Consider the following 25894-nt stretch of genomic DNA (forward strand, 5'->3'; position numbering starts at 1 on the left):
TCTCCCCAGCTGTGGCGAGCAGGGGCCACTCCTCGCCGCGGTGCACGGGCCTCCCACTGCGGTGGCCTCTCCCGTTGTGGAGCATGAGCTCTAGGCATGTGGGCTCAGCAATTGTGGTACATGGGCTCAGCAGTTGTGGCTCATGGGCTGTAGAGCGCAAGCTCAGTAGTTGTAGCGCATGGGCTTAGTTGCTCCGCGGTATGTGGGATCCTCCCGGACCAGGGCTTGAACCCACATCTCTTGCATTGGCAGGCAGGTTCTTAACCACTGCGCCACCAGGGAAGCCCCCCTCTTCTTTTTCGTGGAGGTAAACTTTATATTCAGTGAAATGCATAGATCTTAGGAGTACAGGTTGATGATTTTGGTAAATTTATATACCCTTATAACCACCACCCAAGTCAAGATATAGAACATTTCCAGCAGCCCAGAAAGTTATCTCGTGCGTACTTCTGGTCAGCCCCTACCCATCATAGGTAACCACTGTTTTGATTTCTACCATCATAGATTAGTTTTGCCTGTTCTTGAACTTTATGTAAATGAATGATACATTATAGACTCTAATGTCTGACTTCTTTCACTCAACCTCGTATTTTTGAGATCTAATCTCATTTTGTATATATCTGTAGTTGATTCTATTTTATTATTGAATAGCATTCTGTGGTACGAACATATCACAGTGTCTTTATCCAGTCTCCTGTTGATGGCATTTGGATCATTGCCAGTTTGGGTCGATTATGAATAAAGCTGCTGTAAACATTCTTTTACAAATTTCTGTGGACATGTTTTCATTCCTGTGAAGTGGGTGCCTAGCAGCAGAATGCTCAGTCATGAGGTAGGTAACTGTATAGGAAACTGCCAGCAATATTTTGCTTACTCTTTAATAACGTTTGTCACAAAAGTTGTATCGATTGGTTTGTGTCTCTCTTCTGTGGGGCTGATAGCTCTTCAAAGCTAGGATATCTCTTATTCTTTATATTTATGCCAGTGCATAATACAGTGTCTGGGACATATTTGGTGCTCCACAAATGTTGAGTAACTATAATTCTTTCTTTGAATTGCTCTCATGGAATTTATCCCATGCTCTCTTATTGGTTGTATTCATCTTTCTTCTCTATTAGTTTGCAAGCTTCTCAATGAGTAGGAACTTGTTTTATTCTTATTTGCATTTCCCAGAATATCTGTCACTGTTGCTTTGACAATTACTTGTGATGTAAGATTGAATAAACCAGCCTGTCACCTAGAAGGTGAAGACCCCGGGGCAAAAGAACAAGAGAAGTTTGCCTTCTGGCTCTTCTGATTGGGAAGAAGGAGAGCAGGAAAACCAGGCAGAGCTTCCATTCTATCCATTGCCCAAATGTGCAAGGTGGTAGCGCTCACTGAGACCTTTGGCCCGGGAAGAACATTTTGTGCCACTGTGCTTTGTCTAATTTGCCTCCATTCCAGGAATATGTTGCAGCAGTGAGGGAGGGGATTTTACTTTTCATTGGTGTGACTGGTCCCAAAGCAGGTTGTGTGGATCAGTAGAAAGTTTTTATTAGTGTCGCATCACACATTGACACTAAATTAGGTTTTCACTTTGCAGGTTGTGTTGCTTATGAAAGAGAGGAAATGTAGTATTTGAATATTTGGTATTCTGTTCTTATTTTGCAGTTAAATCCAGATGTGAACGTTTTCCAGCGGAAATTTGTGAATGAAGTCAGAAGATGTGAAGAAATGGATCGAAAGCTTCGTATGTGCATTTTGGCTTTGTCTGATGTTCCTCTAGTGAGCCATTTGTCTTAAATTAGGGTCCTCTTAATAAAGGAAGAAAATACTACAGGAGGAAAAGAAGAGAGGAAAAATCTTGCAATCCGATGTAAAGATGAATTTCTTGTGCACGAGTAGACGTGTGGTGTTTGGGCTAGGTGGTGCTTAATAGAAACTTTGTTTGAGATGGCAAGGCTGCAAGCTGAAAAACACTGGTTATTTTTTTATGGGAAGGGTTTCCTGGCAGTACTACACTATAGAATTCTGAGAGGTAGGACCCAGAACACCATCAATTTTAGATGTCAGCCTAGCCGCCTTTTAATTTGAGCTGTTTATGAGGGAAGAATCTAACATTTATTAAGGTCCTGTTGAGAGTTAGGGTGTTCATATACTTTATTTTGTTCATTCCCCACAACATTCCTTCAAGATGGGTGATTCAGTACCCATATTTAGTAAATGAAGAAACCAGAGATCAGAGAGGTTAAGTGACTTGCCCGAGAACGTAAGCTGTCATGATGGGGTCAGTGTTTGAATCCAGGTGGTCTGTCTTCAGAATCCAAGATCTTGCTCCTATACGATGCCAGCTTTCCGTTAGCTGTTAGGTGAATTTAGTCCCCGTGCTAAAAGCTAAGTCAGTAGTTATCACCTGAAACACTTTGCTCTTCTGGTGTTTTGGGGCCTTATTCTGTGCTTTGTTTTTTTTTTGTATTTTTTAAGTCAAAATTGACCTGTTTTCAAATTTAATGAAACTCATGTAGGCTGGAGTTGTCTCACTAGTGTGCTAAGTTTCCAATATTCTACTGAATCGCACTCTTCTGTAGCTCTTCTCTGCCAACAGTATCTGTGACCAGAACCGTCATACAGTAGAAGTCACAAAGGGTAGAGAGCTGACACAGATGAGGACCAGTTTTAATATCAGAAGAGGGAAAGAAGACAGTAGTGGGATGATAAGCCTTTTTGGGGTAGCTGTGCTTTAGAGAACATAGGGTAGGAGGAAGAGGAATGTGGAGAAAAAAGGATTCACACGATCTGCCTTTTTTATGTAAAAGTGTCTTTGTTAGAACGAAGCTCTTTTTAGCCAGGTTTGGGGTCTTATTATTTTTTTCCTCAAGTTTTGGCAATTCCAGACATGTGCAGCTAGACATGAATGTTTCGATTCTGTCGTTCTAGGATTTGTTGAGAAAGAGATAAGGAAAGCCAATATCCCAATTATGGACACTGGCGAAAACCCAGAGGTGCCCTTCCCCCGGGACATGATTGACTTAGAGGTAAGCAGTTCTTCTGAGGAAGCCAGATAAGTTTCTTTCTATTTAAATGCAGAAAGTAATTTCTTGCGAAGCTGAAGAGTAGAATAATTCTTGCTGTCCTTGTCTATTGATTGCAAGTTTCCTGTGGATGGGATTAAAATGAATTTGCTTTTTTATGGTATAAAAAACACTGTGGTATCTCAAATACTATCGCATGCAACTAAATAAATGTTTATTGGCTTATTGAAACTTTATTGGATCAATGTTAATTTATCCAGTAATTTATTAATCTCATAGACTAAATGAATAGCCTTTCATTAACTTTTCAATAATTATTTTATCTATCCAAAGGCCCCTGGGGAATTTAACCAAGTGTACAACAGAATCTATAGACAAAGAAAGACGATTTTAAGCAAAAAAGTTTTCATAAAGAAAATTGCCCTGGTAAAAACACAGTACAGTTGTCCCTCAGTATCTGAGGGGGATTGGTTCCAGGCCTTCCCTCGGATACCAAAATCTGCTGATGCTCAAGTCCCTTATTTAAAATAGCTGTAGTATTTGCATATAACCTATGCACATCCTCCCGTATACTTTAAATCATCTCTGGATTACTTATAATACCTAATACAATGTAAATGCTGTGTTAAGTAGTTGTAAATACAATGCAGATGCTAGGTAAATAGTTGCTGGTGGGCAGCAGATTCAAGTTTTGCTCTTTGGAACTTTCTGGAAAATGTTTTTCCCCAAATATTTTCAAACCATGGTTAGTTGAATCCGCAGGTAGGGAACCCAAGGATACGGAGGGCTGACTGTACTTGCTGTGTTGTTCAAAGATACCTTTGAACCGTCTGGGTGGCGAGCATTCTGTGGGATGGATGAATTCATCTGTCTTTCAGAGCAAGCATTTTGAGCTTCCTTTGAGTTAATTGGTTTTGCTGTTGTTGTTGTTGTTTCTTTAGGCCAATTTTGAGAAGATTGAAAATGAACTGAAGGAAATCAACACAAACCAGGAAGCTCTGAAGAGAAATTTCCTGGAACTGACTGAATTAAAATTTATACTTCGCAAAACTCAGCAGTTTTTCGATGAGGTCAGACTATTGTTTCTTTTAATATTTGAGCAGCTGATATTACACCAGCACAAGTGGGCCATATTTTTATTCCAATAATTATTTTAATTTGCTAGTTTGAAAGCAATACCATTTCTGCACCCTGTTTTAGTTAAAGAAATGTCAGATTATGTTCCATTTTTCATGCAGTACACAGCCAGCCATGGTTTTGTATAATTTTGCATTTTCAGCAATTTTTCATCTCAAGATGGGGAAAGGAACCCTAAAGTAGTTGTATAAACATAGTTAGATGAAATGTTTACATTTTAAGGTAAGTATATGCTTAAAGTTGAAGCAACAGGAAACAGTTAGTTATACATGAAATTATAACAAAGGTTTAATCTCCAAACCTTTTGTCGTTAAATTTTAATTTTTATCCTGTATGTTTGCTTGTCAACCTTTGAGCACATTTTTAAGTACTCCAGATTGCACGTCACACTTAATTTTTCAAGAGCTTTTCTTTATGTTGTTTGGAAAATTGGTAGGATGCCTGTTTGAAATTCCTGGATTTTCATATAAACTCAACTTTATTACCTTGTAGGGAAAAAATGTTAATAAGTTCCTGGATTAAAAATGTAGGTGACTAAGTTGCCAGGTGACAGCTTGCTGAGGTGACCCCATGGAAAGGATTGGAATAAGGCTTTCAGAAGGCTTCCTTCTCCTAATTAAACCTGGGGAGGAGTCTTAGCTTTCAGCCTGGACGTGCTGTGCCTTTTCTGATGGCCTAAAATATGGGTAACTCTCTTTTCAATAGGTGTCTTTGCCGCCAGATTAACAACATCAGACATTTCAGAGATTGTCCCAGTCACTCTTCAGTGTACCTTCCCATAAGTCCTTTATTTCCTTTGCTCAACAACAACAAAAATTAGCAAAGCTTTTGAAAAACAGAAGGCCCATTTTACTTAGCATCTTATATGTCCTCAGTTTTACTTTTAATTTCTGTCTTTTGAGGAAAGAATAACTCTTACTAGTTCTCTAGCCTGGAGCAGGAGGTTGCCAACTAGCAACATCAGCCTCATCTGGGAACTTGTCAGAATGCAAATTTTCAGCCCTCACAGGAGACTTTTTCAATCAGAAACTAACTCTGAGGGTGGTGCCCAGCCCAGCAATCTGTTTTCACAAGGTGATTCTGAAGCATGCTAGTGTGAGAACCGCGGGGCTAGAGAAAGTCAGCTGAAGATGCGATACATTCCTTAGTAACTAAGGATTTGACTCAGAGAAGCCATGCTAGTTAAAAGGATCTGTTGGAGCCAGGGAAAGGAGAAAAGCTCATAGGAATTTAATTTCCCAGTCTTCCTGAGAATCAGGATCTGGCTACATACCAGGAGAGGGTTGGTGTGAATATGCAGTTTGCTCGCCGAGTTGAGAATTTTGAGACTGATGGGGACTTCTTTCACCAGTCCCCGATATCACATTAAAGGGCGTGGGACACTGTGATTAACTCCTTCCACGTGTTTCAGGTCTTTTGCAACAGGCACGGCCACTTAATGCCCAATGGTTTTGATGAACAAGTAATCTGGAATTCCAGTGTACTCACTGTGAAAACATTATTGTGTTTATACTCATTAATTCACAGAGCATTTGAAGAGCACCTACTGTTTGTAAAGCGTAAGATGGGTAAGACATGTTCCCTGTGTTCAAGTCATATGTCACTTACTCATATCAGGAAACATCCCTGAACACAGTGCCTGCCTATGCTGCCCACAGATCCAAAGTAAATCTGGCTTTAAGGTCAAAGCTTAGTTACTTTTCTTATTATTTGGGACTTAATTCTTTTACCCTCTCCCCTCTTTCTTTCCCTTTTGATATAGCCTTTAGTTTACTGCTGGGATGTTGTTGAGATGTATGAAAATGTTTTTCATAACCTCCTGAGTTTAAGGATTGGGATAGGCTTCTTAGTCTAGTTCATTCTGGTAGAGATTCTGAATAAAGACTGACAAATGGACTCCCTTAATGGAAATAGTTTTTTAAACTGTTAATTTTATAATTTAAAAAATAGTAAAAACAAAATAAGAAGATATATAAAATAGATAACTAATAAGGACCTACTGTATAGCACGGGGAACTCTTCTCAGTACTCTGTAATGACCTATATGGGAAAAGAATCTTAAAAAGAGTGGATATATGTATGTGTATAACTGATACACTTTGCTGTACAGCAGGAACTAACTCAACATTGTAAATCAACTATACTCCAATAAAAATTTTTTTTAAAAATAAGAGGAACCACTTGGAAAGGTGATATAAGATTTTTAAATTGTCGCTATGGGTTTAGGAATTTTCTTTGTGATTAATAGGTCTAAACATGAAATACTCATCCTGAGAAGGCAGACATGACCTTCATGCCCTATCCATTTTGCATCGTTTTCCCCCTCCTACTCGTGCAAAACATTTGTTTTTAATCTCTGGAAGTACTTTTGATCATGAGGCCTTGGCTGTGAGCAGTTCTTCTGTTGCTTTTGTCATCAGTCCCTGTCACTCCCTTGTGAGGAGTCTTCTGGCAAGCACCACTCCTCCTTTCCTCTACTACTGCCCAGTCAGTGTCTTGCCCGCTTTTACCATTAGCTCTTAGTCTCAGCCAGGTCCCCTTCACTAGCCCCTGCCCTGCTGTGGCCATACAGCGGTCTCAGTTGTCACTGCCACGATAGGAGACAAGGCCTCACGGAGTTAAGCACGTCTGCACATGCGAGCGCACGCTTTACTTAATGCAAGAGATAAGGACACTTGGGACCCTCACATCTCAGAGATGTAGAATTTCATGAGACTTTCTTCCATGCCTGAGATTATAATGTTTGCAAATGGCCTGAAACACTACCAATTTTAAACCCTTCTTTTTAATATAATTTGGTGAATATGATCAGTAATTTACAATAATGAGTTAGCAGAAAATGGCTAAATCAGAAGATGATTCTTTGCATCTCCAGGTGTAGGGGTTATGATTGGCCAAGTGTGTAGAAAGGGAGAAGTAAACATATATTGAATATTCTTATGATTTACAATGATTAAAAATTTGATTTAGCCATTTCTTATCCAGAGCATTTAAAATGACTTGTTAATGATTATCCTTTTCTCAGTCTTCTTGCTTATGAAGAACTGTAAGAGCTGGAGAGATTTCTCTGCATCTTTTACCATAAGCACCATAACATATGAGAGAGTCAAGAAGACTGGAAAAGTAATGGTTAATGGCATGCAGATCCCTGCCTTCCTTTCCTTCTGAGTTTTCCATCCATCTGCTTTCTTTACTTTTCTTTCCCATCTGCCATCTCCTTTGGGGCTTGAGTGAATACCTTAGGTGAAGAAATATAATTTCTTTCTCAATGTAGATGGAAACGGAAGTGTTTGCTCTTGGTAATGTAGCTTGAACGGGATATGCCGCTTATACTGAAGTGCAGAAATAGAACTACTGAAGTTCTGCTACTTCCTTTTTTCAAGGCATGGTTTTAGTATTCTGACTGGGGGGAAGGGGTAAATCAGAGGGCATAGCAAGTAATTTAGAAGAACCTTGGCAGTACTTTTATTAGAGAACCCAGATTAGTATTTAGATACTTGATGACATGGTTTTCAATATTGCTTTAAAGGCCCTCAGTTAGTGGTTGTGGACATCTAGTTTCTCATCAGGCACAATTATTTCATTTGAAAGACTTTAACTTTCCTCTCTAAGACTTAGGATTCTTAAGTATGAAATAGTGAAATTATTAATGAGAATATTATTGCAAATTTCTCTTTAATTTTAATTCTGCTGGGGTTTATTTTGGTTTTTTAATTCCCAGAGAATTCTGGATATACTCTTTGGAGTAGTCTAGTTGCTAAACACTACTTGCTGTTCCATCAGTTTTCCCCTTTAGAGCACATATGTTTGCACCGAGTCTGATCTTTATGGTTTACGTAATCCAGGTCTTGTGAACCATGTAGGGAAGTAGACAGGAGGCTTGTGGGTAGTAGTCAGTTTCACTGGTTTTTGGCAAGGGACATCCTAAGAGCAAGTTGAAATGCAGTAGTCACCTGGATCCTCAAAACAAGTTGCCTGTGCCTTGCAGTCAGCTGATCTTATTTTAAGTAGAAACAAAAAGAGCCCTCTAAGCTTCCATTTGAGGGCAAGTGGTAACCTGTGCCCCCATTATCTCATCTTAAAGTTTTCCAAATCTCATGACAGTATTTCTCTGCACTTCTGATGTACCCAGTGCCTATCCTTCCTTTTTTTTTTTTTTTTTTTTTCCCTTTTGGTTGTTGAGAGTAGATCCTGCTTCTAGAATTTACTTCCCAAACAATTGCTTTCACTTGTTTAGACTTTCAGACTTATCATCTAGTTTATACTCAGTTCCCCACCCCCCACCCTTTGACTTTACATTTATGGTCCTATGACTTTATCAAGAGGGGTTCCCACATGGCATTTTTCCGTTAGTAGGGTTGACAGAAATAGAATCAAATTGAAATTTAGAGTGAAAATGATAGAGAAAAATTCTCCTGATTTTTTGTTTAGTTTTGCTTTTGAAAAGGAAGATTATTCTGGCGTTTAGTCTTTGGTCAAACATGTAGTGCATGGATATTGAAGTTGGGGAGGTCAGTCAGTGGAGAAGTCAGTTGGCCTTCATTTTTTAGGGTAGTTTCTCCTTCCTGATGAGAGGAAAGGTGGTAAGATGTATTATGAAGAGAGAGGCTAGGAAATGTAGACCTACATCTGAGAAGGTCCTGCTCCTCCTTCATTTTATAGTATAAACTGTCATGGTGGAAATCATTTTAAATCTAAACAATCAAACTAGTCCACATGCTCTATATTGGCTTATTATCTGTTACTTTTTCTTCACTTCACTTGATTTAGATTGTTGGCTTAAGCTATGTTCTAAAGAATCCTTAAACTGTAAAGCCTACGTGAACTTTTTAATATTCCTAGATTCCTGGTCAGAAACTAGGACATTCAGATATGTTTTCACTTTTCCTTCCCTTTATTGATGCAATGGAGGCTCATGCCTGCCCAGCTATTGTGCTTCTTATCCTTTTGGACAAAGAGATACTCTTTAAATCCCATGGTTTGGAGCATTTTGTACAGTGGTCATACTGAAAGTTCTCATATTCTGAATATTTAAGAGCATGGAAAACTTAGAAATCTGGAGATGCCCCTTCTATCTTTCTTCTGTTCAAGACGGTGACGCCTTGCTTTCTTCCTTAGAAAGAGTCTCCATCTTTTGCATTCTTACCCAGAGAAAATTCTAGCTTGTAGCTGCCTGGAAAGTTGGTGTTGAATGTATCTGCAGAGCTGCCTTGTTTTTGCTCAAAAGGAAGAAACACTTCAGCTTCTATCCATATACAAAGGTATTTCTTGGTACTTTCATGGCTCATTCAGGGAAACATAAGAGAAAAAATGGTTTCCACCAAGTAACAGATTTATACAGGTGTTACCATCATTTAATGTTTTTTTCTTTATTCCTTATTTCTAAAACCATTTCCCCAGATGCTTTACTGGGGCAATTCTGCTTCCTTTACCTCTTGTTTCTTTCCTTTGTTTTCTTCCCCTGTTCTTTTTGTCTTCTTTTTGTAGGTATGTCTTCTCTTTTGGTGTTTTTTTTTTTTTTTTATCTTTATTTTCTGAACTTATCTCCTGGTTCCTCGTTCCCTGCATGCCACTAACTATTTTCATTAGATATTAATTGATTTGTGAATTCAGGCTGAATTGCATCATCAGCAGATGGCGGATCCAGACCTGTTGGAAGAATCGTCATCCCTCTTGGAGCCAAGTGAGATGGGAAGAGGCACACCTTTAAGACTTGGGTACGTACCACTTCAGCCCTCTGTACTCAGTGGGGTCATGTTCAGTTTTGCTTTTCAAAAGAGCGGTGAGGCTGGGCGTCCACTTGCTTCCAGGATGCCCTCTCTTCTGAGACCATTGTGAAGTGTTGCTAAGTCGCTTTGGATTCGGTTCCTGAGTTGTTCTGTCAACCCTCTGCTGAGTCCAGGAATCAGACTTTGGCAGCCCTTTTGACATAACAACGCATATCCTCCTGTTGGGCGTCTTTGCCCGCTGCTCTCACTTTCCTCCCGTACCGTGGCGTGGAATAGTTCCCAATCTGGCTCTTCTCCCCACAGCTTCGTGGCTGGTGTGATTAACCGGGAGCGCATCCCTACTTTTGAGCGCATGCTTTGGCGGGTGTGCCGGGGGAATGTGTTCCTGCGGCAGGCTGAAATCGAGAACCCCCTGGAGGATCCTGTGACTGTAAGACAAGGAAATTGCATCTCATGGAGTAGGTCTTGTAAAGGGAGCTCAGAGCAGTAACATAGCAGGTGCCACCTGAATCTGCCCCTCCCATGGAGGAGCCCTTAGGTTTACTCTGCTTTGATCTATGAATTTGAAGGACTGCTCTTTTCCTCTTTACCTCCATCTTATGTGTACATACACTGTATATGTGACGTATACATATATATTTTCAAGCTTTACCCGTGTAGGTATTATTTTGATTAGAAGTATGTTTTTTCCAGTTATTTAAAACTTGAGCTTTATATGTTTTCTGTTACTTATCTGGGGGCCAAAAGAAAATTAACTTTCTATGAAAATTAACTTAAAGCAAGACCTCTAGTTCCAGGTCTGGTAACATCCATATGTAAAAAGAGGAGAGATTTCCTAAACTGTGATCTTTATAAGTTGATGAAACTTTAATTGGTAAAGTTTTTCGTCTACTTGTTTGTTGGGAGTTTTAGGAACTTAGTTTAAAGATTTATATTGTACAAGATAGGATGATCTTCCCCACCCAATGCTTTGGAAAGTAGGAATAGCTTAGCATCTTGGCATTTGACATAATGGGACAGAGTTCTTAGCATAAACCTACATTTAGAATGGTGAGTCCTAATTTCAGGGATGACAAGCAAAGAAGATTAAATGTTCTGCAAAAAATTTATTTCACTTTGGTATTAGTATTATTTAGAAATGTGGAGTTGGTTTTTATGTTCTCAAGTGTCTTTTGGGTTTCTTAAATTAGTATTCTTTTTTCTACCGAAGAAGAGAGGTTGAATTATGGGGCTTCTCAGGGTCGGTGGGTCATACAACTAGAAATGATCCTGGTAAATGGATCTTCTCCTCAGTACTGAGTGGGCGTGTGGTGACACTTAGGTTATGGTGAGTGTCTTCCGACACGGAGGACCAGTGTTACGGTCTTACTGAAGGCTCTCCTTGGGTTGTAGAGACATTGTAGTCAGCAATCACACCTAGTGTGGAGCTGTTCTCAGGAATATTCAGCCAAGTTCCTGGGCAACAGAAACATTATTTTATCAAAAAATTGAGTAAGGGAGGGTCTGGGTATCTACAGCAGAGCAGCTGCACAAAGAATGTGCTCCAGTTTATTCCCAGAGAACTTAGGAATTTCAGACTCTTGATCCTTACTCTCTTCACCCCTTCACTCTTCTTCCCTCTTTATCCTTCTATAATTTTGTTCGTTTTCCTGTAATAAAAGCTCTATAGGAATAGGAGAAAATGCAGGCAACCAGAGACAATCCTGGTTGACACCCACTATAGCTTATTTTCCTGATCTTTCCTTCTAGCCTTTGCCTCATACTTCAGGGATAAACTTGGTATTTGGAATGGGTTGCCTTCCTCCCTGCCCCCTAAGGTGTAAATTGGCAGGAGTCATGAGATTCTGCATCAACATTCTTCCCAACTACTCAGTTCCTTGCAGTTATTTAGTTCCCTTTATCTGGAGTTTCTAAGCATGGGAATAGGCAGGAATGGCTTCCTTCTCTTTCCGCTTCTCTGTACTTATGTCATTTAGGCAATATAAGATTTATTCAGTTTAAAGCTGAATTGGTAAATAGGGCTAAATTCTTCTAAGAAGAGAATCATCTTTGCATCCGTGTCAACCTCCTGGTTGAGCTGAAAAACAAGTACAGAAAGATTTTTGCGAATCAGAGATTACAGGGCAAATCTTCTCGTAGTGGAGCTTAAGAAATGGATTGAGGGTAATGGTTAAAATACACAGTTGCCATACCCTTAAAAGATTCCAGTTGTTTCTATATCACCAGGAAAGTAAGTTACTTAAGAAGTTTTCTTCTGGATTATAAGTCCGAATTCTTGGTTTTTGGTTTGGGGCCTTAGGGAGACTACGTGCACAAGTCTGTGTTCATCATTTTCTTCCAAGGCGATCAGCTGAAAAACAGAGTCAAGAAAATCTGTGAAGGGTAAGAGGAAGGTGCCTCCCCCGAGGGTGTATCCAAGCCACCTAACTATTATTAAGCCTAGAGAATAGAGAAACACGAACCCTGTTAGCCCACCTTGACATGGTGAATATATCTTTTAATAATGTTAAGGTTATTTGAAGCAATGAGAAATGGCCTAAGTTTATTTTTTTAGACTGTCAAAATCACAATTTCCTTTTCTTAGAAAAAGTAATTAGGACTCATGATTTATAAATTCTACATTGTTCTGGGACAATGGGTCTTCATACCTAGCAGTGTACCATAAGCACTGTGCCCTTAAACTCTTCTGAAATTCTGCCCATGAGATCTTTTGTCCATGCCATTTTTCTCCAGCAATTTACAATGTAATTTGTATCACCGTTTCTTTTTCTTTTTTTTTTTTTTTAACCTAAAGGAATTTAATAGCTACAAAGAATGTCAAAACAGTTCAAATGTTGCTGCTCTATCTGTAGGCTCCTTCCCATAAATAATTACTATTGATTAGTGCATCAGTCTGAACCAATCCTGTTTGGGTCCTTCTAGTAAGTCAACATTACTTTCTGAGATTACTTAAATTGGCTACGTTAAGGAATTTCAGAGTTTCTCAGGCTGTTTCTGCACATTCCAGGTTCCGGGCCTCACTCTATCCCTGTCCTGAGACGCCACAGGAGAGGAAGGAGATGGCTTCTGGAGTTAATACCAGGATCGACGATCTCCAAATGGTACACAGAGGCCTGGAGGGGATTTGTTTTTGTGAAATACTACAGTAGAAGACCATTCTTCTTCCTTGAAACATGAACAGTTAGTTTATTAGGCACCTGCAGCAGCCCAGGATACATTTCTTTTTTTGCTATTTTTAATTCATTCCTTGAAACTTTTCCCCAGCTGCCATGGGGCATGACTTAAAAATGGCATGAATCATCTTCAAATAAGACAGGGAGGCTATGCATCTGAAATCGTTGTTGCCTAGAGCATTCAGTCCCCCTCCTCATGAGTCTGAGATATTTTTGTAGTAAAGTATGCTTAGTTAAGAAAAAAATCAAATTACATAGAAGTACATATCAAGTCAACTCTGCCTCACATGTGTGTATCCTTCTGGTCACCTTGAATCTGAACCACAGAGTCTAGCCTGCGAGTCCTGGTGTAGCTCTTGTACCCAAGAAGAAACGTTTACCAAATTGCAGTGTGTGTGGTTTGCACACACCATGGTTGCCACGGGGTTCTAAGTAGGGAGTCGTGATTTATGCACACATGGAAGGAAAAGGGTGCCCAGTTGGAGCTTTGTTCCCTATTGAAAGGATGTGATGATTGCCCCCTTGAAACATTTATAAACATACTTAATCCCAAAGGCAGTTCTTTCCAGCAGTGGCAAATTGTCAGAGACACGTTGTAACTCCCATTTCAGCATCCTTTCTCATCTTTCCCTCCAACCCCCTTTGTACGTGACCCACCGACTTGACCTGTTGCCAGCTCCTTTCAGATACACTTACCTGTTTAACCAAGGGAGGAGTTTTTTTTTAGAACTGCCGGTGGGTGATAAGCCATGCTAGTACATTCTGGGTTCTAGGACTGTTCTACCCCCTCCTTATGAGGTAGGCTTGTGGTAGATTTTGAAGAGCATGTGCAATAGTCGTTATAAATGACTAGAATCTGATTTTTAAAACAACCAAACTGTGTGAAGTAAAATTTTAAAAGGGATTGAATACCAAGGAGTCAGATGTGTGGGCGTGGGCTGGTGGGGAAAGAGAAAAGCAAATAGAACATTGCTTGCAAGTTTATTTAGCATCCTTCCAGAAGTTTAAATAGTAATTGTGAAATTGTCAACAACCAGGAAAGAAAGTAGCTTTGTTCCTTTATTCTCAAGTGATACAAGAGTTTCCCTAGCATGCCATGGCTTTTTTTTTTTTTCTTTTTAAAAACCTCTCATGGAAGTTACTTTCTACTGCCCAAGACAGTTTCTCAGGGAGCAGTGACGACTTTTTTTCCAAACTGACTTGAAAAGCCAGCTATGCTGGAGGCTTGAGCTAAGATGATTAATGTATAGTTTTTTCCTCTTCAGACAAATGTGGAGATTTAAGGGAGATTCTCATGTGCAAGTGTGAATGGTGGGGTGCTTGCCCAGTTTTGGCTTAGCCCCTCTTCTGCTATAGAAATCTTAACTATTTGGTGATCAACAAGGCAGTAGAATGTAAAGTGTTCCTGGCCCTTCCTCCCACTCTGTTCTTGGCAATGTGATTCCTCCGAGGGAACTCTGTACTGGTCTCCAAAGGATCAGGCTTCTTAGGGAGAAGAGAAGCCTGACAGAAGAATCAAGTCTTATCTGCTCCATGCTGACCGTGGTATGTGGCGGTATAAATCCCCTCCAAAGGCCGTGGTGTCTCCTCCCCCCGGCAGGCAGCCTCTCTTGGTAGAGGCAGATGCTGGTGTTCAGCAGTGCCTCTGTCCCCACAGTCCCTGAGGCTGGCTTATGTTCAGCAAGCATTCTGCAGCTTGCCGTTCTTAAGTAGGGATTTGACAACTTGGTCAGCTCCTGGGCCTGTGATGCTGACTTCTTTGAGTTACAGGCGCCACGTGGAAAGTCATTGCTCTTTAATGAGCCAGATAAAAGCCAGTGACCTACATTGTTCTCCTGCGGATTTTGTGGTAAGATTAAATTTAGAGAGAAAAGCTAAAAACCATTTTCTCAGGTTTCTCTTCAGCTTGAAGCTAAATGAATATGAATGTTAGTCATTGGAACTCTAATTTCTTATAATTTGGCCAAAAAAAAAAAAAAGAAGAGAAAATTCTAGCCAGAGGAAGGAAAAAAACCCAGATCCCCACCTGCCCTTCTCAGAAAGCTGTTTCTCTTTGCCTTCATATCCTGAAACCAAAGAGGGTGTTAGAAGGATCCCTGTCTGCTCCTTTCTCTCCCAAAAGGTTCTGAATCAAACGGAGGATCACCGCCAGAGGGTTCTGCAGGCAGCCGCTAAGAACATCCGGGTCTGGTTCATCAAAGTGCGGAAGATGAAGGCCATTTACCACACTTTGAACCTGTGCAATATAGATGTGACCCAGAAGTGCCTGATTGCGGAGGTCTGGTGCCCTGTCACTGACCTTGACTCCATCCAGTTTGCGCTCAGAAGGGGCACGGTGAGTCCCCCACAGCTAGCAGTGCAGCCTACAGCCAGGAAGAGAGGATCCCATCCATAGTAACGTGAACTAATTACATTTTTATGGCATTTTTAGTCTCAGAGTTCTCTAATATACTCATCTTGTATCCTGACAATACATTTCACATATGCTTATTTTTCAAATGTAGAAATTGCAGATGAAAAAAAGATGAAATGATTTGGTCATATACCCATGATCCTTCACAGTAGCTCAAAATCAGAACATCAATTTCCTGATCCCCTCTCTCTGTCCATTAGACTAGTTCCATAATATAACCCTCGCAGTTCCATTTAGTAGTTAATCGGAGCTACTGCCCTATCCACAGCACTGATCTAGGGGCCAGGAGGTACAGAGATGTGAAAAAATAGGCCTTCAGGTATCTTATGACTTACTTGAAGAGGCTGATGTACATACAACAGAGTCTGTGCTAATAGTTTATGTGTGTGGAGGGAAGGAAGGCACTAGCTTTTCCAACTAGGATGATCAGAAAAAGCTTCGAGAAGGTGGTATTTATTCAGGGCTTTGAAGAATGGGTAAGATGTCGACTGGCAACAATGAGAAGAAAACAGTATGGACAAAGGCAGGAAATACAGTGTGACCGTGTGTGGTTGGGCCAGAACAGGAATCGTAATGGGTGAGCCGAAAGAGCAGGAGGCAAACCTAGGTCAGGGAGACTGGAACCTAATTGTCAAGGGTTGTTTATTTCTGTTTTGTTTTTTTTAATAAATTTATTTATTCATTTATTTTTTGGCTCTGTCGAGTCTTTGTTGCTGCATGCGGGCTTTTCTCTAGTTGCGGCGAGCAGGGGCTACTCTTCATTGTGGTGCGCGGGCTTCACTGTGGTGGCTTCTCTTGTCGCGGAGCATGGGCCCTAGGCGCGTGGACTTCAGTACTTGTGGCACATGGGCTCAGTAGTTGTGGCTCGCGGGCTCTAGAGCGCAGGCTCAGTAGTTGTGGCGCACAGGCTTAGTTGCTCTGCAGCATGTGGGATCATCCCAGACCAGGGCTCGAACCTGTGTCCCCTGCATTGGCAGGCGGATTCTTAACCACTGCACCACCAGGGAAGTCCCATGAAGGGTTTTTAATACCAGGTTAGTGGCTTTAAATTTTATCCCAGAGGGAGTGGAGAGACATTGGAAGTTATTTAGCAGTGAAAGGACATGACCAAAACGGTTTTAAAAGAGTAATCCAGGGACTTCCCTGGTGGTCCAGTGGTTAGGACTCTGTGCTTCCACTGCAGGGGGCCCGGGTTTGATTCCTGGTCAGGGAACTAAGATCCCATATCCCACATGCCTCGAGGCATGGCCAAATAAATAAATAAATAGAATAAAATGAATAATCCATTGATAACATCTGAGTTGGATTGGTGAGTAGAGAGAGTCTACAAGTAGAGGTTCAGTTAGGAGGTTATTGTAAACACAGGGCAGTAAGTGATAATGACCCCTGCAGTAAGACTTGGCAATGGGAAAAGCAAATAATGATGAATTTGTGAGACACGCTGAAGGAGGTATCAATTGGTATATTTGGTATTTAGCAATATGCAGGAGAAGTACAAGGAGAAAAAAATTAAAAGTGTTTCTGAGGCATCAAAGCTGGGTGGCTGGTAGAATAATAGTTTCATTGATGGAAGTAAAAGTTCAGCAAGAGAAACGTATTGATAGGAGAAAGATGATAAGTTCAGTTTCAGTCACTTTGAGGGGTTGGACAGAAATCCACATGGAAATCTCAAGCAGAAAATGGGATAGGTTCTCAAAAGAAAGGGCAACATGAAAGAAATGGGATGCATGAAGTTGGAAGGGCGTGAGACCTCCAAGAGAGAAAATAAGGAGCTAATAATAGAACATTGGGGCCCCTGCAGTGTTACAGGCAGGGGAGGAAGAGCCAGCAAAGAGACGGGAAAGGCATTGTTGGTAAGCAGAAGAGGTAGCTCTCCAGTGTCAGGGGCTTGTATATAAGAGAAAAGACCTTTGGATCCGGTGATGAGCCAGCCACTTTGGCTAAGCATGCTCTGCTAGACTACAAGGATTAGGGAGTTAAGAGTAGGTGGCGAAGGAAGAAAGTCAGAGAATAACTTTGCTTCCTCCATAAAAGGAGAAGAGAACGATGACATTGTAGACAGGCAGATAAGTATGTCTCCAGAGGAGGTACCACATTTTCTTTGGTTACATATTTTAGAATTAATTTTTTTTTCATGGTGAGGATAGCTTTCCTGAGACTTCATTTAAATCTTTAATTGTAAATTTTATAGCTAGTTCCAGTTTCCCCAAAGGCCCGAAAGCTTGAGACATAATTTACATAAAAGAAAATACACATATCGATGAGTTTTGATAAATATATATGCCTGTGTAACCACCATCACAATTAGGAGGGTGACCTGATTCTGAAATATGTGCTTTATGTTTCCCAGGAACACAGTGGCTCCACCGTGCCCTCCATCCTGAACAGGATGCAGACAAACCAGACTCCCCCAACCTATAACAAAACCAACAAGTTCACATGTGGCTTTCAGAACATAGTGGATGCTTATGGAATTGGAACTTACCGAGAGATAAATCCAGGTAAAAAAGCTTGAATCTTTTCCCTCTTAGAGGTTTTATTCTTTGTTATTTCTTTCAGTGCCTCCCTCTGAATGCAATTGAACACAATTGGCTTAAAGCTAAAGATGTTGTCAAGGCCTCAGCTGTTGTGTATTTTCTGTGAGGAGGTGCCTGTTTGGATGCAGGGAGTGAGGTTTATCGCTGGGTGGCACCCCTTTAGGAGGTGGTTTTATAGGAGTTTTATAGGAATGAGCTCCATGGATTGGATTTCTCTCTTTGCCCTCGCGGCTGTACAGCACCTGGCTTTCTCTTGCACACCATTTGCTGGAACTGCTTTAAGCAAAAAGTTTCTTCCAAGGTAATTGATATTTTAAAATAGCTTCCCTGTTCCAGGTTAGACAGAGAAAATATAGCAATTGTTGACCATTTTAGGCACAAGGCAGATTTGTCCTCTGTTCAGAGTTAATGATTAAATCCAGAGTCTGAGAATTCATTTTCAGTGGGAGCCTTCTGCAGGACCTGCTTTGTTCCAGGTTCTGGGCTTTCTCCCACTCATCCAGTGGCTTTTTTCAGCTGGTTACTCTACAAGGGAGGAAAGCTGGCCTGCCCCAGGAGCAGTGTCCCAGGGGTGAGAGAAAGGAATCAGAGAACAGACCACACTGGTGCCAAGGCTAGAGACAAAACTTTCATTTCCTGTGTGGTTCTTTGTTGAAAAGGCCGGCAGTAGCTGGGATGCCACCAGAGCTGCTTTGTGAGACTGTGCAGATCCTGCCGTGACAGTTATCCCCTGCGAGTCCCTCCGACCAACAGCTTGGGAATAAGTCACCTTATATTGATCTTAGATGATGGAGAGGGATGTGATATGTTCGGGATTGCTGCGGTTTTCTGTACTTGGTCTTCTTCCTTCTTTGGTTTCTTTACAGCTCCATATACCATCATCACTTTCCCTTTCCTATTTGCTGTGATGTTTGGGGACTTAGGCCACGGCATTCTGATGACCCTTTTTGCTGTATGGATGGTGTTAAGGGAGAGCCGGATCCTCTCCCAGAAGAATGAGAATGAGGTAATGTTTTGTTTGTTTTTGATAGAAACTCAGAAACATAAGATCATTTTCTTATTTTCTTGACGTATTTCTAATATTTTTCTCCTATAATCTTTGGCTGCTTACTATCATTGTCTCTTCATAGGGCAACACATTTATAATAATTTTATACTGACAGAAGGATAATTCAGTCTTTCCTCTAGCATGATTGATGGAAGTGTATTTATTATATTTTTATTTATTGAGATATAGTTGATTTGCAATATTATATTAGTTTCAGGTGTACAACATAGTGATTCAAAAATTTTATAGATTATACTCCACTTATAATTATTATAAACTATTGGCTCGGGGGCTTCCCTGGTGGCACAGTGGTTGAGAGTCCGCCTGCCGATGCAGGGGACGCGGGTTCGTGCCCCGGTCCGGGAAGATTCCACATGCCGCGGAGTGGCTGGGCCCGTGGGCCATGGCTGCTGGGCCTGCGCGTCTGGAGCCTGTGCTCTGCGGCGGGAGAGGCTGCAGCAGTGAGAGGCCCGCGTACTGCAAAAAAAAAAAAAAAAAAAAAAAAAATATATATATATATATATATATATATATATATAGGCTCTATTCCCTGTGCTGTACCATATATCCTTGTAGCTTATTTATTTTATACATAATAGTTTGTATCTCTTAATCCCCTATCCCTATCATGTCCCTCCCCCCTTGCCTCTCCCCACTGATGACCACTAGTTAATTCAAGAACGAGCTAATGTTTAAGTTACATCTGTGTTGGTCTGAAACTTTATAATTTCTCAAGCATTCATTATGAAAATTATGATCTGGAATAGAGAAGTTATAGGGACTGTTTAGAGAATAGAGAAGTTATTTTCATTTTAACACTAAAGAGGTCACGTGCTGTGAAAGTAAATTTCTTGTTAGCGTTGTATTTTGGTCTTTACTTCAAGCTCTCTGACCCAGAATGGGGTAAGAGTGGTGTGAGAGGAAGGGTCTAGTACATTCTAAATAACACTGTCACGACATTAGCTGCAGCTAATGAGTACATTTCATTGACCTCTTTCTCCTGGCTCCCAGATGTTTAGCACTGTGTTCAGCGGACGGTACATTATTCTGCTGATGGGTGTGTTCTCCATCTACACTGGCCTCATCTACAATGATTGCTTTTCCAAGTCTCTTAATATCTTCGGGTCATCCTGGAGTGTGCGGCCAATGTTTACCTTATACAATTGGACGTAAGTTGCAAAGAAGCTGAAAGTCAAAGCTTATTCCTTTCGTGTATCAGCTCTGGTTTTCCAGACAAGTGGTAAACTACACTTCTTTAGGAAGCGGTTGACACAGTCTCTATTCCAAAAGAATGTAGTGTCTCCTCTTATTTATGCTGCAGCCTGGGAAGTGCTTTGTGATTTGTTCAGCATTGTTAAGGAGCTGAAACTGTAAATTAGGCACATTGATTCTTTTTGTAAGTTAAAAGCGGGTTCCCCAGTTTCCCTGTCTGGTCTTGTACGTGTGTTTAATTTTTGTTTTTGTTAACTCTGATCCCTTCTCACTCTCTGATGCTAATCCCTCCTCTTTTATTGAAGAGACAAAATAGCTATAGTATCAATGGTTTCTTTGGGGATCAGTTTCTGGACCCCAGTAATTTCCCTCTCTTGAATAAAAAATAAATGCAGCTTTTCTCCTAACATGGTAGGGAAGAGACGGTTCGGGGGAACCCTGTCCTCCAGCTGAACCCGGCTGTCCATGGAGTTTTCGGTGGACCATATCCTTTTGGCATCGATCCAGTAAGAGCACTTCTTTTCTATATGTCTGACACCAAATGTTTTAGCTGAAACCCAGAAGTGAGAGAATGAAAATGAAGATAAATAGTTATTTAACATATTTTTAGAAAACATCAGTGTATCTGTCCAGAGCACTTTAAAGCCACAAGAAATCCAGATGCCTTGGGGAGCCAAGTAATTTTTCCTGCACTACTTATTTTAGAGGTGGCTATTAATACTGACTCTGGGAAGACTGATTTTCAAGACTCCTTCCCAGTTTATTTTTGTTTAACTTAGTTTGGTTTTTATTTTTAGCAGATGTTTTAACGAAGAAAAATAGCTCTTTTCTATGGATTTTAGATATCCATTCTTTTCTTTACATACTTAAACAAAAACTTATCCCAGAGTTTTATTTTTTTTCAAATACTTAGGCAAGTGAAGTGTGATCAAGTCTTTTGTGTGGTGTGCTTAAACAGGGGAGGCGGGGGCGGGTGTGTGTGTGGAATTTAAGCCTAAATGTTAGATTGTAAGGATTACAAAATTCCAGCGGAAAAGCAGATGATTATGGACCAGAAAGATTAAGTTTCTTGTAAAAAATGGGAATTAATCTGGCCTTTGAAAAATATTTCAGATTGTTATAGGTGAAGAGAAGTGTGTGCCAAAGCATAGACATAGAGAGATACAAAGTTAATTATTTTAATTATTATAGAAATTAATGGTACTGAAATGCTTACTATGGCTCAGAGACTGTACTGAGCCCTCAGCATGTCTGATTTATGCCCAAACAATTCTATTAGGTAGGTACTGCTATCTGTATTATATAGATAAGGAAACTAAGGCTTGGAGATATTTAATAAGATTTCATATGTATATTTAACGGATGTTTACTGAATCCCTATTGTCTGCAAGGCATAGCGCCTGCTGGGGGAAACACGTAATTCTAACACACAGCTCCTGCCTTCAAGTAACTTGGAATCTAATAATAATATTATCTCACATTTAGGTAGTGTTTTGTAGTTACAGAGTTTTTTTTGGCAGACATCTCATTTGGTGCTTACAGGGTAGATACTGAGTTTAAAGTGCCTGTGGGACACCCGGGTATAAATGTCCATCAGGCAGTTGGAGTTGCAGAACGTCAAGCAAGACTGGGGCTGCAGAGAGAACCAGCCACAAGTTGTCAGGTTAGAGGTCACCGAGGATGAGCTCTTCATGAGGAGGCCAGTTCAGAAAAAGAGATGCCGGGCTAGATGGTGGAAGATCTGGCTTATCAGGGTACAGAGTTTGCACTTTATCATAGAGATGAGAGTAGGGGTTCTGGGCGGTTTTAGCACAGGGAATGACTGCCTCGGAGTCACGATTTAGGAAACATAATCTGATGGCCAGAACTGTCTGGAAAATTTTACAGGCATCCAAGCCTTAGGTGACAAAGCATAAGGCAATTAATGTTTAGAAATGGATGGAAGGGGCTTCCCTGGTGGCGCAGTGGTTGAGAGTCCGCCTGCCGATGCAGGGGACACGGGTTCGTGCCCCGGTCCGGGAAGATCCCACATGCCGTGGAGTGGCTGGGCCCGTGAGCCATGGCCGCTGAGCCTGCGCGACCGGAGCCTGTGCTCCGCAACAGGAGAGGCCACAACAGTGAGAGGCCCGCGTACCGAAAAAAAAAAAAAAAAGATGGAAGGACAGCACCACTGGGCTTCAGTCAGCAAAATACAGATTGTGGGAGGAGCATCTACAAGATAAGCGTCCCAATTTCTTCAACAAATCTTTTGACATGAATAAAAAAGGAGAGCTGGAGGGAGAATCTATAGAGACTTAAAAGCTGTATCAAGCAATCATGGTGTATAGACCTTGTCTGGACCCCACTTTGAATAAATGAATTATTTTTAAAAGTATGGATACAATTGGGGAAATTTGAATACTGGCGATTCCATGGTATTACAGAAACATTGTTAGTGCTTTGGGGTATGATAACAGTATTGTGGTCATGTTTTAAAAATGAGTTCTTACCTTCTAGAGATCCATACTGAAAGATTTACAGGTAAAATGACATAGTATCTGGACTTTGACTCAAAATAATATGGAGGTGGGGAGTGGGTTGGGGATATGATGAACACGATTGACAGGGAGTCAATAAATAATCGTTGAAGCTGGGCCACAGGCACATGGGAGTTTGTTATGTTATTCTCTCTGCTTATGTATATGTTTAGAATTTTCCGTAATTTAAAAATACACAAGTATTTTTTAGAATAGGTGAATGTTTTTCCGTTCGAGAACTCTTTGTAATGACTTTTTGTTTTCTTGGGTTGTGACAGATTTGGAACATTGCTACCAATAAACTGACCTTCCTCAACTCCTTTAAAATGAAGATGTCTGTTATCCTTGGTATCATCCACATGATGTTTGGAGTCAGCCTGAGCCTTTTCAACCATACGTGAGTCACCCTGTTTCATCATAAGAATGCACTTTGTTCAGACAGTGCTTTTGCCTAAAGAAATCATAACACCTCTAAGGAGGGACTGTTCTATGTTAAAGAAATGCTTTTATAAAAATCTCATTTGGGGCTTCCCTGGCGGTGCAGTGGTTGAGAGTCCGCCTGCCGATGCTGGGGACACGAGTTCGTGCCCCGGTCCGGGAAGATCCCACGTGCCGCAGAGCGGCTGGGCCCGTGAGCCATGGCCGCTGAGCCTGCGCGTCCGGAGCCTGTGCTCCGCAACGGGAGAGGCCACAACAGTGAGAGGCCCGCATACCGCAAAAAAAAAAAAAAAATCTCATTTGTTTGAATGAAGCTTGCTTAATATTAGTCCCTTAACAATGCACATACTCAAGATCTTTAAAAAAACCTTGTGTAATTTTCATCAAAATGAGAGTTATGTTCTTTTCACTTGACGCGTAACTCACATAAACTTATGAACTGTGGTCTCAGAATGTACTAGATTTTCCCATCTCTTCCTCATGAGAGATTGATAGGGGTGGTATTGGAGCTGTTCACGGTCCAAAAGTTTGGTAGTCATAGTTAATCCTGCTTGTTTCTGTTGCCTCCAGTTCTTCAGGCTTTTGCTTCTTCAAATGATAAACATAGAGTTGAGGGAGCATTAGGTAGAAAATCTAGTATACCTGGTATAGGGGTGACCCTGGGTCTGTTCACCTTTAACATTTTTTTTCTCTCTTACTTTTTAGCTATTTCAAGAAGCCCCTGAATATCTACTTTGGATTTATTCCGGAAATAATCTTCATGACCTCTTTGTTTGGCTACTTGGTTATCCTTATTTTTTACAAGTGGACAGCCTATGATGCTCACACATCTGAGAAAGCGCCAAGCCTTCTGATCCATTTCATAAACATGTTCCTCTTTTCCTATGGGGACTCTGGTAATTCGATGCTGTATTCTGGACAGGTGCGTCAACCCAGAGGTAGACTGTCTTAGGTGGTTTTCCTAGGTCAGGAAGCCAGATGTTTCTGTGACCCTGAAAAAGCCTTAGGGACTTCCCTGGTGGTCCAGTAGTTAAGACTTTGCCTTCCAGTGCAGGGGGGTTGTGGGTTCAATGCCTGGTCGGGGAGCTAAGATCCCACATGCCTCACGGCCAAAAAATCAAAACATAAAACAGAAGCAATATTGTAACAAATTCAATAAAGACTTTAAAAATTGTCCACATCAAAAAAACAAACCTTAAAAAAAATCCCCATCAGCCCACACATCCAAATCTAAATACAGCCCATCCTCCTCCTTTGGGAGGGTGAACTGTAACTTCTGTATGCAGAAGGGGTAGAATTTATAACTCTCATCCTATGGGACAGTCCTGGGCTTTGCCACAACATCTGCTAATTATTTTGAGGAACTGGATTGTGTTATTTATTCATAAATTGGCAGGAAAGTCCTATTTTAGAGGGAAGTTGTGTCGGAGTTGGAAACTGCACATTTGATTAATGTGATGTGCCTTGTCCTTCTTACTTTGCAGAAAGGAATTCAGTGTTTCCTGGTAGTGCTTGCGCTGCTGTGTGTCCCTTGGATGCTGCTGTTTAAACCACTCATCCTTCGCCATCAATATTTGAGGAGGAAGCATTTGGTGGGTGTATTTCTGTTGCTGAAAGTTACTAGACTTTTTTTTTTAAGATCAAGGCAATTCCTCATTGGATATAATGAGTTGTGCATAACCTGTATTCTCTTAAAATGCATTTGTGTTGTATCCCAGCATGAACACTAGACCTGCTGAAATGAAAAAAAACAAAATCAAACATGTAATTGCTGCTCAGACATCCAGATTCAGCTTTGAGTAGCCCAGGTAGCAAGAACAAGTCAAGTTTTTACCCTTCCTGGTCACGCTTTGCTCATGTTGTGCTCAGCAAAATCCGGGTCTGGGCCTGTCTCGATGCAGCATCAGCCAAAGCAAGGCTGCAAGAGCTGCAGACAGGTGAACCCACTCATGTGGTTTTGCCTAGGCAACCACAGGGCTGACGCTAAGATATTTTCTTTTAAAATGAGACCATGATACTTTCACCAACCAAAACATCCGGGGTGGGGAAAGATTTGGTTTAAAGCACATTAACTTTTTTTCTTTTTTAAAAAACAGCATACATACTTGTGTTTACTTAATGTATGTATGTGTGCATCTGCATTACACACACGCACACACACATACACACACACACTTAAGATGCCAGATGTCCATTGCTGGCTATGCAATAATGCTTACTTATTATATTGCCTGGTAAAGACCAAAAGATCGTGTTGCATGACTCATGCGGCTGTTAGATTGTTACTCCTGTTGGAGAGCAGCTGAGTTACAAGACCTGCCTTCTCCCTTTTCTGACCATCTTCATCCTTCCATGTGCCCTCATTCTTCTCCCCTTTCACTCCCTCCCTCCTTTGTTTCCTTCTCCCTTCCTCTTTTCTTCCATTCACTATCAGGAAGGGGCAACCGGTGGAGGCCCCAGTCAGCCCAACCCCAAGCCAACAGGGACTAGAGGCAGCAGCAGCTGCAACAGTGAGTGAATTAAAACCAACAAACCATCATGTTTTGTTTAAAGAGGTGGCAAACAGTGCAGCAGAATTCTTTTTAACTGTTTCGAGAGCATGGGACATGTGTGCTCTTGGGAAGTATGTCCTTGTTACTCATTGAGAGGATGACAGAAAAGATTTCCACCTCTTAGGAAT

At 41.0% G+C, this 25894-nt stretch overlaps 1 protein-coding gene across 6 annotated transcripts in view; it reads left to right on the top strand.

The window, feature by feature from the left end:
* The window catches only part of ATP6V0A1 (ATPase H+ transporting V0 subunit a1), a 55038-nt gene that overhangs the window by 11426 nt on the left and 17718 nt on the right, over positions 1 to 25894 (top strand). For 3 of the 6 annotated variants that reach the window (XM_059048223.2, XM_067021669.1, XM_059048222.2), the window contains exons 3-17: positions 1651 to 1729; positions 2917 to 3014; positions 3953 to 4081; positions 9762 to 9865; positions 10181 to 10307; positions 12177 to 12259; positions 12885 to 12978; positions 15173 to 15385; positions 17814 to 17964; positions 18867 to 19006; positions 20060 to 20217; positions 20676 to 20766; positions 23055 to 23173; positions 23920 to 24136; positions 24699 to 24806. In XM_059048223.2, coding sequence (XP_058904206.1) covers positions 1651 to 1729; positions 2917 to 3014; positions 3953 to 4081; positions 9762 to 9865; positions 10181 to 10307; positions 12177 to 12259; positions 12885 to 12978; positions 15173 to 15385; positions 17814 to 17964; positions 18867 to 19006; positions 20060 to 20217; positions 20676 to 20766; positions 23055 to 23173; positions 23920 to 24136; positions 24699 to 24806 — 1911 coding nt within the window. The remainder of the gene's footprint in view (positions 1 to 1650; positions 1730 to 2916; positions 3015 to 3952; positions 4082 to 9761; positions 9866 to 10180; positions 10308 to 12176; positions 12260 to 12884; positions 12979 to 15172; positions 15386 to 17813; positions 17965 to 18866; positions 19007 to 20059; positions 20218 to 20675; positions 20767 to 23054; positions 23174 to 23919; positions 24137 to 24698; positions 24807 to 25894) is intronic. The other 3 variants (XM_067021670.1, XM_059048226.2, XM_059048225.2) reach the window with 1 other exon arrangement.

This window comes from Kogia breviceps, chromosome 19 (genome assembly GCF_026419965.1).
Source record: "Kogia breviceps isolate mKogBre1 chromosome 19, mKogBre1 haplotype 1, whole genome shotgun sequence".
Classification (NCBI taxonomy): domain Eukaryota; kingdom Metazoa; phylum Chordata; class Mammalia; order Artiodactyla; family Physeteridae; genus Kogia; species Kogia breviceps.